The following is a 21157-nucleotide window of genomic DNA, read 5'->3' as shown; positions in this document are numbered from 1 at the left end:
CGAAAATTGAAACGAATACAAAATTCATCAGTACATAAGACGATAAGATCCTTGAATAAAATATTTAAATCATTTTCATTAGGATTTGATGTGCATACATGAACATGTCACGTTGTAATATGTCATTAGATGGTGTTACAAATTGTCCAATTTTAAAAACTCACTCCAGTATTTTCGCTTATTTACAGTTAACAAAAATATTGTATTGCAAAAATGAAAACAGTGTAACCATTTCTCTATAAGACGTGGAACAGTATAGTTTCGTATATCTCAAAGTTTAAAATTTGTTTACGTGATGTCGGTGATAATCAAATTTTTGAAAGGTGTTAGAAACCATTGGAAAAAGTCTACACTTGGTGCAGTGTGTTTTGTTTATGGTTGCAATTACGCAAAAAATGCTTATGAGTACGATATTTTTTACTTTGTAATTGATATTTTTTTAATATTCCTACATCCACAGTACGAATCTTCTTATGCGTGAATATTGTATGAAAGCATTAGAGTATGGGAAAGAGCCGATTTCGAAAGATTCAAAACCTAGAAACATAACTATTATCCTAAATCCTAATGCAAATAAACGAAAAGCACATAAAAGATTTCAAAAACATTGCGCCCCCATATTGTATGTTGCTGGAATATGCGTGGACGTGATTCAAACGGAATCGGAGGGCCACGCTAAAAGATTAATGGAAGAGTTGAAAAATACTGATGCCATTGTTGTTGCTGGTGGAGATGGAACATTATCAGAAGTTGTTTCTGGATTAATGAGAAGATTGGAAGATGTACAGACAGATGCAGTTCCACTAGGTATCCTGCCTCTTGGTAGCCACAATACTGTTGGAAAAACACTATTTCCTGGTGATGGTGACTTAAAAGATGTAAAAAGTTTAGCTGATGCTTCACTCGCTGTAGTTGAAGCATGTACCAAACCTGTAGATGTTATGAAAATTGAAGTTACTGATAAGACTGAGAATTCTGGTAAGTGGCCAAAAATGGATGACCTTTTATAACACTGCTCTAAACAGCATAAGCTAAGAAAAGTTTAATCGTCGTTTTTAATGTAGGAAAGCCAATCTATGCAGTGTCTTGCTTAGAATGGGGTGCCTTTAGAGATGCAGAAGCCAGAAAGGATAAATACTGGTATTTTGGACCCTTAAGAAGTTACATCACTTATTTAGTTAATGGGTGCATATTGCATTACTTTTGGTATTTGTAATGGCTATCTGATGGTAATTTTTTGTTTTCAGATTTAAAAATGATTTAAATTGGGACTGCAAAGCAACAATTAACTACACCTTGCCATGTAAGGGATGTTCAAATTGTCAAGCCAAACCAAATGAAAATAGAAGATGGTACCACAGGTATGAAATAATTATTTAATTGCCATTTATGCAGATGATTTATCAAAACCTTCTTCAAGATTTATGCCGTATAAGGAACGCGTTGCTGAATTAACGACCGTCGCAAACGACGAATGCCAGGAAATTCATGAGAAGGAAATATCAACAGTGGATTTTTCACTTTTCACCAGTAACATAGTCGCTAACGTTGATCATGCNTTAAGAAAATACTACAAATGGCGTGGTGAGCGCCATCTGTAGTACGATGCTACATTTGAGGATTACATATGCTCCAACAAGGTCCATTTAAAAATATGGATATCTACTTGTTGAAACGAATCCCGGCGTAGCTCACCTCAACGTGATAGGCACGTTACCATAATCGAACAATTTTAGTAGACCATTATTTTTGAATTTTTTTTTTGTATATTCAATTAAATACTAAATTATTGACGAGCTCAGTACTGCCTGCTATTTCAAAATTGGATGAATTGTAACTGAATTTTTTGACTTTCAATTTAAATAAAAAAATAGTGTTTCTTCAAAACTCAGACCGAAACCTGGGATTCTCCATGTCAACCCTATATAATTTTATTAATTCCCCGGGAATTTTCTGGAAAAGGGACAAAAGACAGCGAAAATAGAAATTATTATTTTATAGATGTCTATAAAAATATTACTAAATAATTAATTAATGAACTCTACATAAAATGGAAATCTGTTGGCCAAATCCTACTTACAAGCGTGAATATAAAATATATGCTAATAGACTACAAATTATTTAAATTAGCGAAAGTAAACCATGACAAAAAACATTTATAGCATAAGAGATAACTCCAAGAAATTTTGGAGGTTGGAAAAAAGAAAATGGGAATCCTAGATAAGACGCTTGTTCTTCAGGATCTACCTAACCTTATCTACGATAAGAGTGGGGATAAGTGTGGTACAAAGACTATAGCAAACAAATTTAATAACTATTTCATTAAGGTTGCTGAAAACCTAGCTATGAACTTTCATAAAACTAGTGTACAGCCTGACTATGAAGTTCCATGTTTTTAATGCTGACAATCACGAAATTGATGTTACAATAATGAATTTTAAAAATACAGCTGGTAGTTCTTACAACACAAATGCCAATATTATTAAAACTCATTTAATTGGTCCATTTACTTCAATTTTTAGTAGATGCTCAAAATCCGGAATTTAGCCCGAGTTATAATATCAGTTTATAAACATGGCAATAAAAAGAAAATGGAGAACTGCAGACCAATCTTGCTCACTTCAAATTTTTATAAAATATTAGAAATATAATATACACTAGGTTTTTTGGCTGTTAAACAAAACACAATTTATTATCAGAAAATGCTTTAGCTGATTTGGCCGACCAAATCTATGGTTAAAATAAGAAACCTCGGAATAACGATGGATGCCAAAATGAAATGGAACCTACATATTATTAGCATAGTTTTGAAATTATGGATTACTCAGAAATGATAACGATATTTCATGGCTTGTTTATGAATGTTGTCAATCACGGAATTCTAATTTGATCATTTTTGAATACGAACAATATCGAATAAAAACTCGATAGATTGAGTTTCAAGAGAATTTGACCAGCAGGAGAACCGACAATTATTTTTAAATCTTTTATCTACATACAATTAAATANATTATGGACATAAAAACACAATAAAATCTAATTATGAATCATATCATTAAATATTTAGAACGAGAAAACAAAAAATGTACGTAATCGATTTTTATTGGGAGTATGTATCAAAATTTTAGAGATCTTATCTCTATGATCAAAATCCATTATTGCACTTTTCGAAACCTAATTGTTATAACAATGACTTTTTCAATGTTAAAGTCCGCCATCAACATGGTTGATCGTTATTTCACATTGTAGCTTCGTTTATTTTGACTGACATTTATTGCTACAGTTTAAACATTTGTGACGTTTCATTTTGATTACTAAACAATTTCTCTTTGTACGTTTACGCTTGTTTCGATGTAAATTTATTTAAATGAATTGAATTATTTCTTTATTCATAACTACTGCTGCAAAACACATGGATATGAAATGTTTGTATATAATTTTTATAAGGAGAAATACATTAAAAGTATTAAACATAGAACAAAAAATTGATTTAGTAGTTAATCTCTATTGTTCTACCTGTCAAAATTTATTATTGCACATTTCGAAACCTCATTGTTGCAGCAATGACTTATTCATTGTTACATTTGATCTATAACATTGTTAAACATGTTAAACCTCATTATGGTACGTTGTAGCTTCATTTAACGCCTAGTAGGTGGCATCAATCTTTGGTCAACTAAATTGAACAGTATGTAAATGATAAATTAACTATAGATAAAGCTATATAACAAAAAAACATAAGTAAATTGATACACTTTCTTTATTAACATTAATTTTTATTACAAAAATAATGCAGACCGGTTTTCATCATAATCATGACCTTTTCAAACTTCACAAGCTTCCACTTGTTAACAAACTTATACAAATGATTATTTTAAAAGATGCTTAAGTATATTTGTAAAAACAAACAAAATTTACATTCTATTTTTATAAATTTTCATCTTATAGTAGCGTATTGTTGGCAAGCCACACTAGAAAATTTAGCAAAATTGTCCATGGCGATTCCCAATCCTTCAACTGGGCTATGGATTTTAATTTGTCTCATGTGCGTATCACGACCATTTTGGTGATTGCTAGTTACAGCAATTTGTATCATAAACACCCTTATAGGTTTGTCACGAATGTCTTTTATAGGAATATGAACCCACCCTTGAAACATGAAAACTGTCAAGTAATTGATTAAGTACCAAAATTGGTACATGACCGATTATAAAATTATACTGGGTTGATTTAAGTTCATAATATTCGTTTAAATTGTGTTTTTCAGTGAAAATAACGTAGAATTAATGAATAATTTAACAATTTTCAATCAATTAGATAAATCAATAAAATCATCTGAAAGATGGCACCATAAAGCACGGATGATTATTCGATCTTATTAAGAGGATTATACATCAATTTGATTTATTTTTGTCTAATAAGTTATAAAACAAAAATAACAATCACGGATTTCATAATTACCTGAAGGTTCTGATAACATTTTTACTTCGACTTCCTGTAAATCATTGAAATGGGTACCAACTCTAATTGAAATACGACTAGGAGTGTAACTTTCATCTAATTTATAATCTGTATAAATGTAAATGTCGCTTATTGTGGTTTTTCTTTGGAATTGTATATTAACTAAATGTGGAAGTTGCCCATCCGATTGCCAATAGGTATCATTTCGATCATCACGAAGTTGCTCAACTCCAAAACCTAGATTTCAGTAATGTGGTTTATCAATTTAAAATCATGCAGTTGAAATGCGTTAAATAGTAATAACTGTGGATATAACTTCTTAATAGCATGCATTTTACGAAAATATATAACAGCCAAAGGAATAAGTATATAAAATTTTAAAGTAAATCCGGCAATGGGGTATTATTTGTGGATAAAAAAATTTGAAGGACACATGGAAAATGACAGTTTATATCTATGATGACAGCTATATGACAGCATGCTTAATTTTTTTATGTGACCTTCAGTTATTTTATACTACTCGTTGGGGCTTCCTAGGATCAATTCTATTTTTAAATATTAGAAATTCACCAACCTGGCTTGCAAGATGACAAACTCCAAATTGCTTGATTACCGACTTCTCTAACTTTGCCTAAACGTTCATTTACAACGGGATCAAGCTCTTCTGTCATTTTGAATGAATTTTGTAAGAAAAATAAATAATTTCAAATGTTCGTTGAAATTCCCAATGGCGCTTTATTATTTGTGATAAATAACGAACAAAGAAGTAATATTCACAGTGAATAAGAAATGTATACGAGTTTTCCACCTAAAACCATAACGATACGACCGGCTTTTCTATCTCCAAATCACCAAAATCAGCTGATCAACAGCTACATTATATATCAAAAGGAAATGAGAGGAGAAGCAAGCGGAAGTATGAAATGCTGCATAAGTCGCATTGGCTTAATCATTTGAAATTTGAAGCAAGAAAATTAAGTTGCGAAAATTGAAACGAATACAAAATTCATCAGTACATAAGACGATAAGATCCTTGAATAAAATATTTAAATCATTTTCATTAGGATTTGATGTGCATACATGAACATGTCACGTTGTAATATGTCATTAGATGGTGTTACAAATTGTCCAATTTTAAAAACTCACTCCAGTATTTTCGCTTATTTACAGTTAACAAAAATATTGTATTGCAAAAATGAAAACAGTGTAACCATTTCTCTATAAGACGTGGAACAGTATAGTTTCGTATATCTCAAAGTTTAAAATTTGTTTACGTGATGTCGGTGATAATCAAATTTTTGAAAGGTGTTAGAAACCATTGGAAAAAGTCTACACTTGGTGCAGTGTGTTTTGTTTATGGTTGCAATTACGCAAAAAATGCTTATGAGTACGATATTTTTTACTTTGTAATTGATATTTTTTTAATATTCCTACATCCACAGTACGAATCTTCTTATGCGTGAATATTGTATGAAAGCATTAGAGTATGGGAAAGAGCCGATTTCGAAAGATTCAAAACCTAGAAACATAACTATTATCCTAAATCCTAATGCAAATAAACGAAAAGCACATAAAAGATTTCAAAAACATTGCGCCCCCATATTGTATGTTGCTGGAATATGCGTGGACGTGATTCAAACGGAATCGGAGGGCCACGCTAAAAGATTAATGGAAGAGTTGAAAAATACTGATGCCATTGTTGTTGCTGGTGGAGATGGAACATTATCAGAAGTTGTTTCTGGATTAATGAGAAGATTGGAAGATGTACAGACAGATGCAGTTCCACTAGGTATCCTGCCTCTTGGTAGCCACAATACTGTTGGAAAAACACTATTTCCTGGTGATGGTGACTTAAAAGATGTAAAAAGTTTAGCTGATGCTTCACTCGCTGTAGTTGAAGCATGTACCAAACCTGTAGATGTTATGAAAATTGAAGTTACTGATAAGACTGAGAATTCTGGTAAGTGGCCAAAAATGGATGACCTTTTATAACACTGCTCTAAACAGCATAAGCTAAGAAAAGTTTAATCGTCGTTTTTAATGTAGGAAAGCCAATCTATGCAGTGTCTTGCTTAGAATGGGGTGCCTTTAGAGATGCAGAAGCCAGAAAGGATAAATACTGGTATTTTGGACCCTTAAGAAGTTACATCACTTATTTAGTTAATGGGTGCATATTGCATTACTTTTGGTATTTGTAATGGCTATCTGATGGTAATTTTTTGTTTTCAGATTTAAAAATGATTTAAATTGGGACTGCAAAGCAACAATTAACTACACCTTGCCATGTAAGGGATGTTCAAATTGTCAAGCCAAACCAAATGAAAATAGAAGATGGTACCACAGGTATGAAATAATTATTTAATTGCCATTTATGCAGATGATTTATCAAAACCTTCTTCAAGATTTATGCCGTATAAGGAACGCGTTGCTGAATTAACGACCGTCGCAAACGACGAATGCCAGGAAATTCATGAGAAGGAAATATCAACAGTGGATTTTTCACTTTTCACCAGTAACATAGTCGCTAACGTTGATCATGCGAAAAGTAACGATGAACCTGCAAAACTTAGTTTAACCTTAGGCCCAAAAACTGTCGATTATACAAATTTTGTGTCTCAGGGGTGGAAATCGGAAAAAGGATTCGGCAGAAATTACAGTGAAGTAATCGAAGCTAAACAGATAGAAATCATTCCAAAGTCGAATCAACAACATGGGAAAGAATTTTGGTACTCCATTGACAAAGAAGATTATGAAGTGAAACCAATTAAAATTACGCTAATGCCGAGGGCCTTACGGATGTTCTGTAGAAAATCTGATATTGAATTAGTGCAATAAGAACTTATATAACATATATTATTTTATTTTCACATGAAAAATAAGCACTCTTCTATTCATAAATACAAACACTCTTACAATTATGACTTAAGTAAACTTAATGTAAGAAATCGTATTTTTGTAAATTATTTCGGTTACAGGGTATTGAATTATAAAAACATATAAATCAAGGATAATACTAAAGTGTAAGTTACATTAGAAGTGGGTTCGGTACCCCTCCATATAAACGGCTATACGATCAATTATAGTTTTCTACATTAATAAAAAAAAACTTCAATATCCTTTACAGTAATTCTCGTTAACTTAAGTAGTCGGCTTTTTATCATCATTTAATTCGTAGAATACAAACGTATCAACAGAGATTCTAATTGAATAGAACTAACATATAAACAGTCACCTTGACCATTTTTGTCAAGATGTCACAAAATAATCGTTTTAAAAACGCGTTAAAAGTAATTAAACCTAAACTAAATTTGTAGAGTAATGACAAGGATAGGAACTTAGGTTTGGTGATTTAGGTGAGCAAGGCTGAGTATTACTACTGGTAATTTTGAAAAATTTCAGGAGTGGACTATGGGGCGAGGACGGATTAGTTCCTTTAAACTTATGCCGTGACTTAGGAGTGGTACAGGTATTATTTTTGGGAGAACAGTCAACAGTTTCTACATTTGGCAAAGAACCTTTTTCATCTCGTATTTTACTTAACCAGTCTTTTTCAACCTTTTTAATGGGAGATACATTTAAGTGTGGAGCTCTGCCGTCAATGACGAAATTTGGCAAATCAGATATCACTGTTGTCTTTGAGGAACTTTCATCAAAGTCTATTAATGCCAAAGGAGATGTTACTTTAGTAACTTCTGATTGATGAGGACAATCTAACTTAACTCGTTTTGATGGTATATCAGTATCATCATCTTTATTAAATGAACTATTATCATTCTCTTTATCTTCTTTCAGTCTTTTACAGGGCGATTCGTATTTCTCATCTTGTATATCAGGTACTTCTTGAACGTGGGCTGATTTATAACATTCTGAAGAGTTTTGGTCGATACTGCTAAAAAGCTTCTTGGGTCCAAACATCGATTTAAAAATTTTGATGTTATTTCCTTCACCACTTTCTATAAATCTCTTTACTGATTCATTTTTATTTTCTTTAAAAATTGTATTTAAACGTCTTTTGCAACCACGACGCGGAGGATGCCTTTTTTTCTTTTTAATACGCATGGCTACCCCAGCACCTTCAACTTCCCAATTATCTGACGTTTCTTCATCGCCGACTTTCCAAAACTTGTGTTTGAGATCATCAGAACATGTAATAATAGCAATTTCATAAGATGGACACCACGCAACGCAGGTGACTTCTGCTTGATGACCGACCAATTTTATTAATGGAGTGGAACTGGCAACATCCCAGATGTATGCGTTATGGTCGCTACTTCCGCTAACTAAATACCGGCCATTGGGACTAAGGCTGGACTTGATATAAAAGGTACTATTCTCGTGTCCAGAATATTTCATGTATGGCGTTGTATTGTATGTCCCGACATTATAGCAGTAAATGTTGTTATCTAAACAGTTGGCATACAATTTCATACAAGACCGATCTAAGGTGAGGTTACTAAAGCCATTCTTTGCAGTAGATCCTTGATGCGGCAAAACGAATTTTGGTACTGGATCGTGGGTATAATTGCTGTAAGTTTTACGCATATCCCACACTTTTATTACCCCATCTCCTGCTCCGCATGATATTAAGGAGTATTCGTCTTGAAACACTAGACCTGTTACAGAATCTGCCCCTGATACGGCTGTGCACATAATATTCTTTTTTCGTTTGGGTTTTGATGTGGAGAGTGACTTGTTAAATCTGTGTGTATTGTAAAGACAACGATCAACTTTTCCAATTAAAGATTGATTGCTACGGGCGTCCCACGTAAGAATAGTCCCGTCTCTCCCGCCTGTAGCAAAAACGCTGGAATCGTTATAGCGAAATGCTACTGTCTTAACTGAACGTGTATGTCCCTCAAAGATCTGCGTTGGTTGTATGCCTGACTCGGACACATCTTGGAGACATGCCGAATGATCACCTGAAACAGTGACTAATTTCATTTGATCAAACATCCACGCTAAATCAAAAATCGCGTTCCGATGTGCATCGCAGCCAAATCGTTGTTTAGTGCCATTCATGTTGTGGATCGCCAACTTGCCGTCTTCATTGGCGAGAGCCAAAATATGTTCGTAACCTACGGTAAAAAAGAAATGCATACATTATCACTTATTAAAAATACATTATGTAGTGCAGGAGTTAAGAGGAGCAGAGGTAGCGCCAGATTACATTACTATTCACAACTCATAACACTATAAATACTTGAGCTTCAAAGACTGTTTAACACATTTATGATGTATCTAAATTCAAAAACCCACACTAATTTATTGTATTCTAAAAATATCTATTTACCTTCTTTTTGGGCAAATTTACAGGCAAAAATTGGAGGCTCCACTATATCTGTTGTCCAGTTGTTTTCACAAGGCAAAATTTGTGAATATTCATCTTTCTTTGGACATCTTAAACGGCTGAGAGCGGTATTGATATTACTCCAGCGTACTAAAAATTCATCAACTTAAAAAAAATCATAATTTCAAAAATAATACTTACCACAACCTCTTTGCTGGCTAATGAACGAACGAATATCATTCATTTTCCAAAAAACTGAAAGAACTGCCGGGTGTGTATATTTAAATTTTATTTAAGGATCTATTATAAAATAATATCCTATTTACCACTTTACATTTGAATGCACTACATTTTACAATTACTTAATTAAAAAAAACACAATATTCATTGTGGTTCTTTAACTACACACGAAAAGAACTTAAGAATATCTACTCCCGAATATTCCCGCACTTTTTAATACCTTTAACCAAAACATTAACAAAGCAGCTATCCGTCAACAGCTAAAAATTGAGGGTTACAGAACATTCTCTAGAATATTCATAATTTTTCTAGAAATCAGTTAGATGTCAATGCTATCAATGGTTCAGCATGCCATAACATTCAAATTGAGAAGTCACCATAGAGAGCCAGACGTCAACTGTGGATACTTTTCCTAACTTCAATACAAATTTTGGACCAATAATTTGTGTTACTTACTGATGCTACATAAAAACTGATATTCAAAAAGTAAACGTATTTGATTCGTTGCGATCTCTAAATCGTGTAACTTCAGTTTTTCTTCTATTATGATATTCTCACTAATTTCGCTATGACGTAGTGTCGGCCATCATTCTTTTCTAATTGTTGCTGTTGTCGGCCATCATTCTTTTTCAATTGTTGTCGCATTGTCACTGATATCGGCCATTATGGTTTTTTAATAGATGTATAGCAATCAATGATTAAAATTTAAAGGAATTGTTTGTAAATAAGTATGCAACACATCGTGCACTTCAGCATAAGAAATTGCTGATACTAACTACGTACTACTATTTTGCCCTGTGCTGACAGCACTCATAATTTCTTTTATATATAATATTTAGTCGTATGTACTTCTGCTGAAGAAACAGCGATTTGTCAATATTGATATTGCCTTTTCTCACAAAAGTTTCACAAAGTTCCAAAAAGTTTCTCTATCTTCGATACGTAACAAATGTCGACGGTTTCTACTGTGACCGATAAACATCAAAAGAAAATCATCAACAAAGAGAAACAAATGCCAGTTGCTACCGTGGTGGAAACAAATGATGCAAATTTACTAGATAATAAAAGAGTCACCAATTGCCGGAAATCGCAGTGTGGCAAGAAGTCGTTCTAAAAAAGAAATATTGTTTTTATAATTCGTTCTCTTGCTTTTAATTCTGGGAGGAACTTGACAATAAAATTTTGGACACTACCATTGACTACCTAACTTAATACCAAAATAAAAAGAACATGGCCAAGACAGCATTCACTGTTCCTACAGTAATCCTAATATCCTAAACCAGCAGAACCTTACCAAAAAATGCTTTTATTTGATTGCTTAATATCATAACATTAAGGTAGGAAAAGACAACAAGAACGAAGCGAATCAGAATATGCTCCTGTATAAAAATTGAAATTTCTTTAAGTTAGATTGGAATTGAGTTAGGCTTAGTTTAGCACGTTTAGTTCCGATTTTCAATTTACTGACGTCAAAATATCTAATCATCTAGTAGGCGTTTATCCAAAGTATTTGTAAAGATGATTTCCATCAATTTTACACAACGTAGTACCATTTCCAGTGGTAGTAGTATATGAATAATAAAGTAGCCATACAAAGCAATAAATTGAAAGGATGCTTTTTATAAAACTAATTAATCAACAAATCATTACTTATAAACAAGTAGTACAAATGTGTATCTCTTTATTATCTATATGCGATAAACACATTTGTTTTGACTTGCAAGTTATTAAATGTATCTGACTGAAAGTGCGTAGTTATACTAGAACAATAAATATTTAAGTACTCCGTTATCATCGCTTCAAATTTTGCAAACTTTTAAATAAATAAACAAATAATCAAGTTTGCAACAATTGGTAGGTAGTATGTAGGGTATTAGTACTAGCAGAGTTTCATGTTATCGTTAAACTATTACCGTGTTAGTGACAAACTGTTACTGATAACGGCACATTCTATTAGTAGCAAGTAGCAAATAAAAAAGAAATTATATCTATCCGCAATATTTTTTTATTAATTTTTAGTTAAGTCAAGATGTTAGAGCTAACACGCCGCGATTATGTTCTATAATTTCAAGCGAAGTTTGAGTGCTGATGATTGTCAATAATTAGAATTTGTGTTTCAATAGAAAAAGAGTAGTAGCCAAAAGCAGTGTATAGACGACACAAACAGTTCTAAAGAAGAAAATTTAACTTCTCGATTCGCCTGACTTGTTGAAACAGTAACTTCAGAAAACATAGCCGCTATTTAAGAGGAATTTTGAAGATTAGTGATCCATCAGTTTTGCACGTTGCACGTTGTTGGTACCGCATCTTTTAATAACGGCCCAAATATTGTCAAAAAATGCTCACTATGTTTGATGGAGGAAATCTCCTTATTGGAATTCTATAGTAATAAGTGACGAATCTTGACTNTAGAAATATAATATACACTAGGTTTTTTGGCTGTTAAACAAAACACAATTTATTATCAGAAAATGCTTTAGCTGATTTGGCCGACCAAATCTATGGTTAAAATAAGAAACCTCGGAATAACGATGGATGCCAAAATGAAATGGAACCTACATATTATTAGCATAGTTTTGAAATTATGGATTACTCAGAAATGATAACGATATTTCATGGCTTGTTTATGAATGTTGTCAATCACGGAATTCTAATTTGATCATTTTTGAATACGAACAATATCGAATAAAAACTCGATAGATTGAGTTTCAAGAGAATTTGACCAGCAGGAGAACCGACAATTATTTTTAAATCTTTTATCTACATACAATTAAATATTAAATAAATTAATAAAAGAACTCAAATGTAACTATAAAATACATATTACGTAGAAATGATCAATTAATTAACTGGCAATATTTTTAAAGACATCATCTTATAAAATTAGTTTAAAAACCCTTACACATTTTTATTTGAAGTAGTTGAAAAACGTATGTAGTTACTAATTACGAGTACTTAGTTAACGTTTATTATTAAGTATCACTTTAATACTAAAAATAAGAGATTCATTGAAATACATAAAATTTATCTTAAAATATTATCGAAAATGTTGGTGGAGGCGCCGGGACATTTTAAAACAAACCCTATAATTAAAGTGTAATTCCGGTTTCATTAAAGCAGATTGATAAATTTTCATGTTCATTTCAAATTATATTTGTTCTTCTATGTTGATGTATTTACAGTTGGTTAGGGATGCTAATTTATATTCTTCTATTTACAATTAAGCTAGATTTTGTAATATAATAATAGGCAACACCCAACACCAGCAGATACTATAATTCTAGTAGTTTTAGCGCTTTTTCTCGCGGAAATCCCTTGTTTACATGAAGATACTGTTCTTGAGCAAATCACATTAGGTAGAAATAATTAAGTAATTGTTTAGAAACATTTGTATAGACATTTTTCCTTAAAATTTGGTTGAAAACCCTTACATACACGTTTTTATTTAGAGCAAAAACTGTTTATTCTACTAATTACGAATATTTCGTTAATGTCCATTATAGACTAACATTTTAATGCTTATTTCTTTCTGGATTTATAGAAGAAAAGTCATTAAAAAGAATAACTAACTACGGGTTCGACTTTAGAGTGTGTCGTTATCATTAATTTTGATGTGATTGTAACTATGAGAAATATTTAGATAAATGGTTTATCTATACGATGTTTTCACTGTAACCTACGGTTTATGCATGTAATAAAATCAATAGGTTAATAAAAGCGTCATTATTACTGTAGTCGGGTGTGAAATCGTTGGCTACTGGACCTTGAAGGGGACAAGGGTGTAGTACCAGTAGCTATACCCAGTTAAAGTGGAAATCCAGCCGAAAATGAATTCATTGTTCGGAGCAATTTCTAATCGATTAGGCGTTTAATATTTCTCTTCGAACGAGTTTCGTTAAACAACAAAACAATAATTGATCTTTTTATTTGTAATCATTCGGTCGCTCTGTGCCCATACTTCTTCACCGCATGACATCTGCTTGGGTTTCATACGATATCAAAGGCTTCAATAAATAATCGGCCGATGAGATGTTTGGGAACGGACGGCGAGACTTTCGCAAAACGATTGCAAATTATGCTCGTTCACTCTTCCGTTAATCTGTTGATTTCAACAACACGCCTAGGGGTTGGAGGAGGCTGCGTAATTATTATGGGAGCGCTCCGAAACGCTATTGTTTATTTTATACCAAGTGTGGCCCATTAATTGTACGGGTCAAGATTATCCGATTGTCAGTTCTAATTACGTGTTCTAATAACTATATGTTGGGACGAACACGAATTTAACAAAAAACTGCGCGTATTGTTAGAACAACGTTCAGTTCGTTTTAGCTGAGTACCTACAATTTTATGGGTTCCATCAAGTGTCGATGTATTTTTCAAAACAATATTTTATTTTTAATCTGAACAATATCAACATGTTTAAAAAAATTGCAGTTTCGGCTGACAACTAAGTATGGTGACGGCTTAAGTTTGATCACAGAAACTAGTAAGTGGTCACATCACCATTGGCCTTTATCACTGCATGAATTCTGACGGGCATATTTTCAACTAATTTCCTGCAGAATTCGGGTTTGTATCCCGTATATGTGTCTAATTGCGTTTCTTACTTCCGAAATAATTCGCTGCGGACGATTTCATAAATGTTTTCGTAGTTCATGCCATACGTTTTCTATGACGTTTAAATCAGGTCTATTCGATGACCAAGACAATTCATTTATGTGGTTATATCCCAGCCATGCCTTTCTGGTGCGTATTGTATAACTTGAAGCACCATCTTGTTGGAAAATACAGTTTCCGTAAGGACAAAGGCCTTTAATACTTGGCAGTAAAGAGGTTTGCAAAACTTCTTGGTACTTATCATTGGGGGTTCTGTAGGACTAATTGTAGGCAGTGCATCGTTTAAAGAAGCAACCCCCCAACCTTTACCATTTTGTCTGAAAAAGGTCAAAACCAGAAAAGTTGGATCTACTAATGGTGTGATTATTGGTCCATATCATTGGCGTCTCTGTTGGTCTAATTGTGATCAGTGCATCGTTTAAAGAAGCAACCCCCAACCTTTACCACTTTGCCCGAAAAAGGTCAAAACCAGAAAAGTTGGATTTACTAATGGTGTGATTATTGGTCCATATTATTGGCGTATCTGCAGGTCTAATTGTGGTCAATGTATCGTTCAAAGAAGCAACCCCCCAACCTTTACCACTTTGCCTGAAAAAGGTCAAAACCCGAAAAGTAGGATCTACTAATATGGCAATTATTATAGTAGATGCAAGTAGAATATATGTACCTACACGTAGGGAGGTATGTATGGAATATCCGTGGCTTATTTTCATGTTGGCACCAATAAGTGTAAACACTTAAAAAAAAATCGTTTCTTACTTTTCAGTAAGAACAAGAATAAAAGGTTTCGTGGAAGAGCACCGCAACCATTTATTTATATTTCTTTGCAACGGATAAACATACGTCTCAGATGTCGGCTGCAATATTTACTATGAGACGCCTTTGAAGAAGAGCTCGCTGATTGAGCTAGTGCGTATTTACAATGTCCAATGAATACGCGTACATGTAAACAGAAAACGTAGTTAGTTAGCTCTTCGTACCACTTTTACTTTACGTATCTACAGGACGCTGCGGTTTCATATATCTACACAAAGAATTGCATTTACAAAAACTAGCCAGCGTACGTCAGAAACTTCAAAAAACCATCAAAATGCTCAAGCCTCAGTAGTACCTATTATGCAGAGTTGTTGCTTGGGTATCTACCTTTACATACACATCTATTTACTCAGTTACTGATAGAGGAAAGAGAGTACTTTTAATGAGACAACGAAGAAAATATCTCGACGAAGGAATGGTTTTAGAATTGTGGTCTATTTTGGGTTACATTAACATGCCCAAATCACAGTGCTCAGTTATTGACAGATGAAACATAATGCTTCTAGGGAAAAGAAAAATGTACATATCCCTAATTATAATCTAATTGAATTAAATTAGACTGTCTAAACCACAGTGACAGATGTATGACGCTGCGTCTAACCGTATGACAATGATACAGGTAGAAGAAGGAGGGGTAGTTATCGATACATGAAGCAAACTGGTTCTAAGGCAAAGAAGAAAGTATATATCTCTAAAATTAAATTGTTTTCGGGTTATAATCTAATTGGATTAAATCAAAATATCCAAACCGCAGTGGTGGATATGTTGCTTGCCATACCTACTCAATTATTGGCAGATGAAAGAAACTTCTTCTAATCTTAAGAAAAAGAAAAATTAGTTTCGAAGATGGAATAATTTACGGGCTGTAGTCTACTACTTTATTTTTTAGTGATATCGTGGTCTAGGATTCCTAGTGAAATTGTTGCAGATCCTTCAAGAAGACTGAAACTTCGCCACGATTGAAACCGTCTGTTGGCGATCGAAGAAAACCTTTTGGAGCTTTGATCCAAAATAAACCACGACTATCTAGGTCGGAATGTATTTTAGCGTTTTGATGACGTCATCATCATCATCATCATCATCATAAGGTCGTCAGTCCTAAGACTGGTTGAGCACGCAAATCCACTCTTTCATATCCTGAGCCAAACTTCGCATTCCCCAAAATTAGAACATCCCACATCCTTAGCTATTTGTGAACAGTAATCTAATCTTGGTCCACTTCTACTCCTCTTAACTCCCATTTCTGCCTCTAATATGTCTCTGACTTCATGTCTGAGAAGGTGTCCTACCAACCTATCTCGCCTATTTTTTATTCACTTCCATAGAGTCCTCTGTTCTCCTATTCTTTCTAATACCTCTTCATTTCTAACCTTCTGTATCCATGGTACCCTCATCATGCGTCTGTAACACCGCATTTCGAACGCTTCTAACCTTTTCTTTTCCGCCGCGCCCACCGTCCATGTTCCGCATCCGCACGGCTCCGCGCTCCAAACATACATCTTTAACAACCTTGTTCGAATTTCTAAATTAACCGTTCGCGACCATAGAAGTGACTTAATATCGCTTAATGATGACAATTAAGATATAACTCATGAATAAATAAGGAATGCTAACTTTGAGACGAAAATCCTTTCACTGAAATTAGTTTAGTAATATGTATAAAAGGCGGTAATGTGGCTAATTTTAGTTGAGGAACTTCTCCTGCACTTCTGGCTTCCCCATGGCCCCCTTGAGAGCAAAGGCAAAGGCAAAGCATCGTCGGTAGCTTAACCAATTGTCGTTGCTCGCACTGTTTATTTTTTCGAGCTCCTATCAAAGACCTACTTGAAAGATATTTACATTCATCAAACAAGATGTGTATGTGTGTACGGTGTATGTCAAACAGTAACAACAAGCTGTTTTTAATTTCCTTTCATGTTACCGCCACACTTTACTGTTTCAACGATGTATACTCACATACAAACACACAATTCCTGTAATTCGTAAACTAAATAGGCACATTCTAAAAACTAAAACACACGGGGAGATAATAAACAGATTGAACATTACCACATGTTTTTATTGGTACAAAATTTGCCAAAGGAATGGTCAAGCATAGATTAAAAAAGTTCAATTTCCGTGATTATTGTTTTAGAATCTATAGATCTATTACCTCCAGTTATTAAGGAATCAAAAGGCTAAGGCCAGCTATTATAAATTTGTTCCAATCCTCGAAGCCCTTCAAAAATAATTTTCTGTGATTTTGTTCAGCTCCTCCTTTATCTCCTCAACCGTAGCTTAGCGTTGTCCTTTCAGAAGTCTCTTCAGTTTCGGGAACAAGAAAAAGTCACAGGGGGCCAGCTCTGGGGAATACGGTGGCTGTGCCATTATGAGTGTGTTGTTTTTGACCAAACATTCGGGCACAAGCAACAATGTGTGAACAGGAGCGTTATCATGGTGCAGAAGACATTTTTTCTTCTTCCACAAATCCGGGCATTTCTGGCGGATTGCTTCCCGCAAAATGCGCATAACTTGCAGGTAATATTCTACCCTGTAGTAAGAACTCATAATGCACAACGCTCCTGCAATCCTTGGCATGCTTTTTTCGGTCTTGGCTCGTGCCGTACCTTCCATTGGGATGATTGAGCTTTGGTTTCCACTTTATAACCATAAACCCATGATTCGTCAGCAGTTATGACCCTCTGGAGCAAACTTGGGTCGTCGCAGACAGAGTCTCAGCTCCTTACGATGTTAAAGGGATGCTGTTATTGGTCGAAATTGAGCAATTTGCCATAACTAGATTATGTCAACTTGCTTTTAAAGAGTTCCTCAGATTGGGTCGGTGATCTGATATGATCGAAATCGTGACACACGCCTGATATAACTGACTAAGAACTTAAACTATTCTTATTAAGGAATGTTGCTGATTGAGGACTTTGTTTCGTACTGTATCGCAGTAGGTGTAATAGATTTGTAATGGTTACAGTTTGATCTGCTTGTATCTCGTTTGATTTGTACACGGGATAAAAAGGAATGGCACACGGTTGCAGTTTGGACAGCAGGGGGTTGCAACCCTCCAACGACAGTTCGTCATTATTGAGTATTTATTTTGTTTTTGGTTTAATCAACAACGACTCGAACAATGCAGCGACGTTCGCTCTCGTTATCGGACTTGGTGGATCTTTTGTATCACTACGTATATGCACGCGTCCGCAAAACGTGGCGTATGTTTTTTCATTTAATACGCTCTTTTTTCCATGTACTCCCATTGACACACGACTTTTATTTTCGTCTCATTCACTCACGTCTCCTATAACGTATCCAACCCTTATTTACAATAAGAAATGGGAAAATCGATGGACATTGTCAATTTTGAAACCATAAGATTAGCCAGAAAAACAATGACATGTTTGATGAAATGGAGTTTCTGTTTTTGAAGTCTAAATAAATAGGAAAAAAAATAATAATTAAGGGAATAATTGTTTTCTATAATTAAGTTATAATGAGAATTAGAAGAAGCGTTTCGTATTAAATAATTTATACAGTTTTTGATCTGACCAAACATGGTCGCTTTCTAATTTAGATCATACCCTACAGATATACTTTACATGGATCATGGATTATTCGGCAATATGCAGTTATGGTACAACAAAACCTGTCGCATACTTAAAAGTTTGATTTACAACGTTTTATTTGTATTGTTCTCTCGTGGTCGTTTCTTTTTCCCTTTTTATTATAATCTGGCGAACCATCGTTTAGCTGCTGCACTATTTCCAGGGGTAATATAACCTATTCTAAATCATTCGGACAACTTTTGGTGTCCCAGTTACGATCAGTCTTATGGCCTAGTTACGTTGTGCGACTCCTAAACATTTTTGAACAAACGGTCACGAATGACAACGGATTTTATGACTATTTACAATTTGTTTTTATTGCAGGCTGCATTTTATTGCATTCAACACAGAAATGCAGCTTCCATAAAGGCATTTAGACCGGCGGTGGACCATTTTTGACAGGCCCGTTCGACATAATATCTACTTAATAAATTAACCATGACCGAAAAGTGGTTTCAGTACAATTTCATTTTTATGGCAGGGATTCATGCAGCGATACTGATATACTGAGTGTTCCAGGATATTTTTCAAATGTTCTTCTGATTTCTTAACCGATCATGTCTAGATCACATGAATAAATGAAGTTAAAGGTGAGTTACATGTTACTTCTGCCTCGCTCCTATTCTTGGTTTGTATGATGGTACCATTTACGCAAGTTAACTAAAGAATGGCTGTTACTGTAATAAACAGTATTTTCCAATTGTGTTTTACTATTTTTCTCCAGTTACAGTCTTTTTTATAGTTATATCTGGCTTATCTGCAAATTTTTGTTTCGCTTTTTTTATTTTTCATGAATAAATAAATAATAGATTGGTTTAAAATTTTATCCACAGATAGAGTTAGGTCCGTGCATTTTTAGTAATTATTCGATGCTTGTTTTTCTGCTTTTGTGATGGTTACAAATAATGTAAATGCCAGTGTATGTAATATATATATATATATATGTAGGTATATACATAGTTGCTGTGTCTGCAGTTGGTGAAAATTATTTGTAGTGCTTTCTACAACTGTTGGGAAAAGGAGCGTGTTTTATCGTTATTGAATCAATTACCAGGATCCCTAAGGGTTGGAAACATTGAACGTGGACATGTATACTTACAACACNTTATTGTTGTCGGCCATCATTCTTTTCTAATTGTTGCTGTTGTCGGCCATCATTCTTTTTCAATTGTTGTCGCATTGTCACTGATATCGGCCATTATGGTTTTTTAATAGATGTATAGCAATCAATGATTAAAATTTAAAGGAATTGTTTGTAAATAAGTATGCAACACATCGTGCACTTCAGCATAAGAAATTGCTGATACTAACTACGTACTACTATTTTGCCCTGTGCTGACAGCACTCATAATTTCTTTTATATATAATATTTACATAATTTCTGTTTTATTTGTTATGCTACTGCCATCTATTACTGAAAGACAAAGAAAAGAGATTGAGGCATTTTAGCTTAGGAAATACTAGAGGTCGCCAACATCTGCTACTGCTATAAAATCCCCTTCAGAAAATGAGAAACCATAGATGAAAAACTCAAAATATGATTGGTAAAGTAGCCAAGTTTGCAATGTCTGCTGCCTTGTTCGTCCTGGCAAAAGCGGTACGATAGGCTAGATGATATGTATGATAAACTAGAAACAACTCAAATCAGGGCTACAGCCAGAGATATGTCAGACAGGCTGAGTCAGTACTACAAAATTTTCAGCATTTCCTAGCTGTTAAGCTGTGCTTGTTAGGGGTTTCTAAATTTTTATGAGTGATTTCCTAGTTGTAGACTTACGATTAACCGTCCACAACGACCGTTAAGAAATGTCAAATTTGTTCTTTTTTGATAAGAGCAAAATCCTACAAAAACTAAATCCACAGAATTATATTTGAGAAATTTAATCAGTAGAAGAACTAGAAAATACTACAAATGGCGTGGTGTGCGCCATCTGTAGTACGATGCTACATTTGAGGATTACATATGCTCCAACAAGGTCCATTTAAAAATATGGATATCTACTTGTTGAAACGAATCCCGGCGTAGCTCACCTCAACGTGATAGGCACGTTACCATAATCGAACAAAATAATTCGAAGTGGTCTGTATTCTGTCGAAACTGCCAGACGCGGATCGCGATTTCGATCTTTTTGGATCTCATCAG

The 21157-nt window shown here is 34.0% G+C and overlaps 3 protein-coding genes across 4 annotated transcripts; 1 reads left to right on the top strand and 2 right to left on the bottom strand.

Annotated features, from left to right (window-relative positions):
- Window positions 1-11: 11 nt before the first annotated feature.
- On the top strand, window positions 12-7312 carry LOC108741501 (acylglycerol kinase, mitochondrial). 2 transcript variants are annotated; one of them, XM_025979043.1, is made up of 6 exons: window positions 12-405; window positions 461-978; window positions 1065-1185; window positions 1248-1361; window positions 1421-1528; window positions 6972-7312. In XM_025979043.1, exons 1-6 carry the CDS (start codon window positions 296-298, stop codon window positions 7294-7296), a joined length of 1296 nt encoding a protein of 431 aa, XP_025834828.1. In that variant the 5' UTR covers window positions 12-295; the 3' UTR covers window positions 7297-7312. The 2 variants fall into 2 exon arrangements, with proteins under 2 accessions (XP_025834828.1, XP_018331823.1); XM_018476321.2 differs by lacking the exons at window positions 12-405; window positions 461-978; window positions 1065-1185; window positions 1248-1361; window positions 1421-1528 and adding exons at window positions 5469-5848; window positions 5904-6421; window positions 6508-6628; window positions 6691-6804 and having other exon boundaries at window positions 6864-7312.
- LOC112905849 (anaphase-promoting complex subunit 10-like) lies at window positions 3743-5377 on the bottom strand. The gene is made up of 3 exons (XM_025979046.1): window positions 5036-5377; window positions 4462-4698; window positions 3743-4149 (listed from the first exon to the last, which is right to left on the bottom strand). The coding sequence occupies exons 1-3, from the start codon at window positions 5130-5132 to the stop codon at window positions 3938-3940; spliced, it is 546 nt and encodes a 181-aa protein (XP_025834831.1). The 5' UTR covers window positions 5133-5377; the 3' UTR covers window positions 3743-3937.
- A 191-nt stretch (window positions 7313-7503) lies between the features above and the next one.
- On the bottom strand, window positions 7504-10243 carry LOC108741499 (protein lethal(2)denticleless). Its single transcript, XM_018476320.1, has 3 exons — window positions 9950-10243; window positions 9752-9898; window positions 7504-9536 (listed from the first exon to the last, which is right to left on the bottom strand). The coding sequence occupies exons 1-3, from the start codon at window positions 9990-9992 to the stop codon at window positions 7759-7761; spliced, it is 1968 nt and encodes a 655-aa protein (XP_018331822.1). The 5' UTR covers window positions 9993-10243; the 3' UTR covers window positions 7504-7758.
- Window positions 10244-21157: the final 10914 nt, after the last annotated feature.

This window comes from Agrilus planipennis, unplaced genomic scaffold, assembly GCF_000699045.2.
Source record: "Agrilus planipennis isolate EAB-ADULT unplaced genomic scaffold, Apla_2.0 scaffold212, whole genome shotgun sequence".
Taxonomy (NCBI): domain Eukaryota; kingdom Metazoa; phylum Arthropoda; class Insecta; order Coleoptera; family Buprestidae; genus Agrilus; species Agrilus planipennis.
This window is presented reverse-complemented; position numbering and strand designations above follow the sequence as displayed.

Bases quoted from the DNA above. Each gene is read 5' to 3' on its own strand.
- LOC108741501 (XM_025979043.1), top strand. From the start codon at position 296: ATGTCGGTGATAATCAAATTTTTGAAAGGTGTTAGAAACCATTGGAAA. The intron at 979-1,064 runs GTAAGTGGCCAA...TTTTTAATGTAG, and splicing joins TGATAAGACTGAGAATTCTG to GAAAGCCAATCTATGCAGTG. The intron at 1,529-6,971 runs CAGTAACATAGT...TTCACTTTTCAC, and splicing joins GTGGATTTTTCACTTTTCAC to CAGTAACATAGTCGCTAACG.
- LOC112905849 (XM_025979046.1), bottom strand. From the start codon at position 5,132: ATGACAGAAGAGCTTGATCCCGTTGTAAATGAACGTTTAGGCAAAGTT. The intron at 4,699-5,035 runs GTTGGTGAATTT...ACTGAAATCTAG, and splicing joins TTTGTCATCTTGCAAGCCAG to GTTTTGGAGTTGAGCAACTT. The intron at 4,150-4,461 runs GTAATTATGAAA...TCATGTTTCAAG, and splicing joins AATGTTATCAGAACCTTCAG to GGTGGGTTCATATTCCTATA.
- LOC108741499 (XM_018476320.1), bottom strand. From the start codon at position 9,992: ATGAATGATATTCGTTCGTTCATTAGCCAGCAAAGAGGTTGTG. The intron at 9,899-9,949 runs GTAAGTATTATT...ATGAATTTTTAG, and splicing joins TAGCCAGCAAAGAGGTTGTG to TACGCTGGAGTAATATCAAT. The intron at 9,537-9,751 runs GTAAATAGATAT...TTTTTACCGTAG, and splicing joins TAAATTTGCCCAAAAAGAAG to GTTACGAACATATTTTGGCT.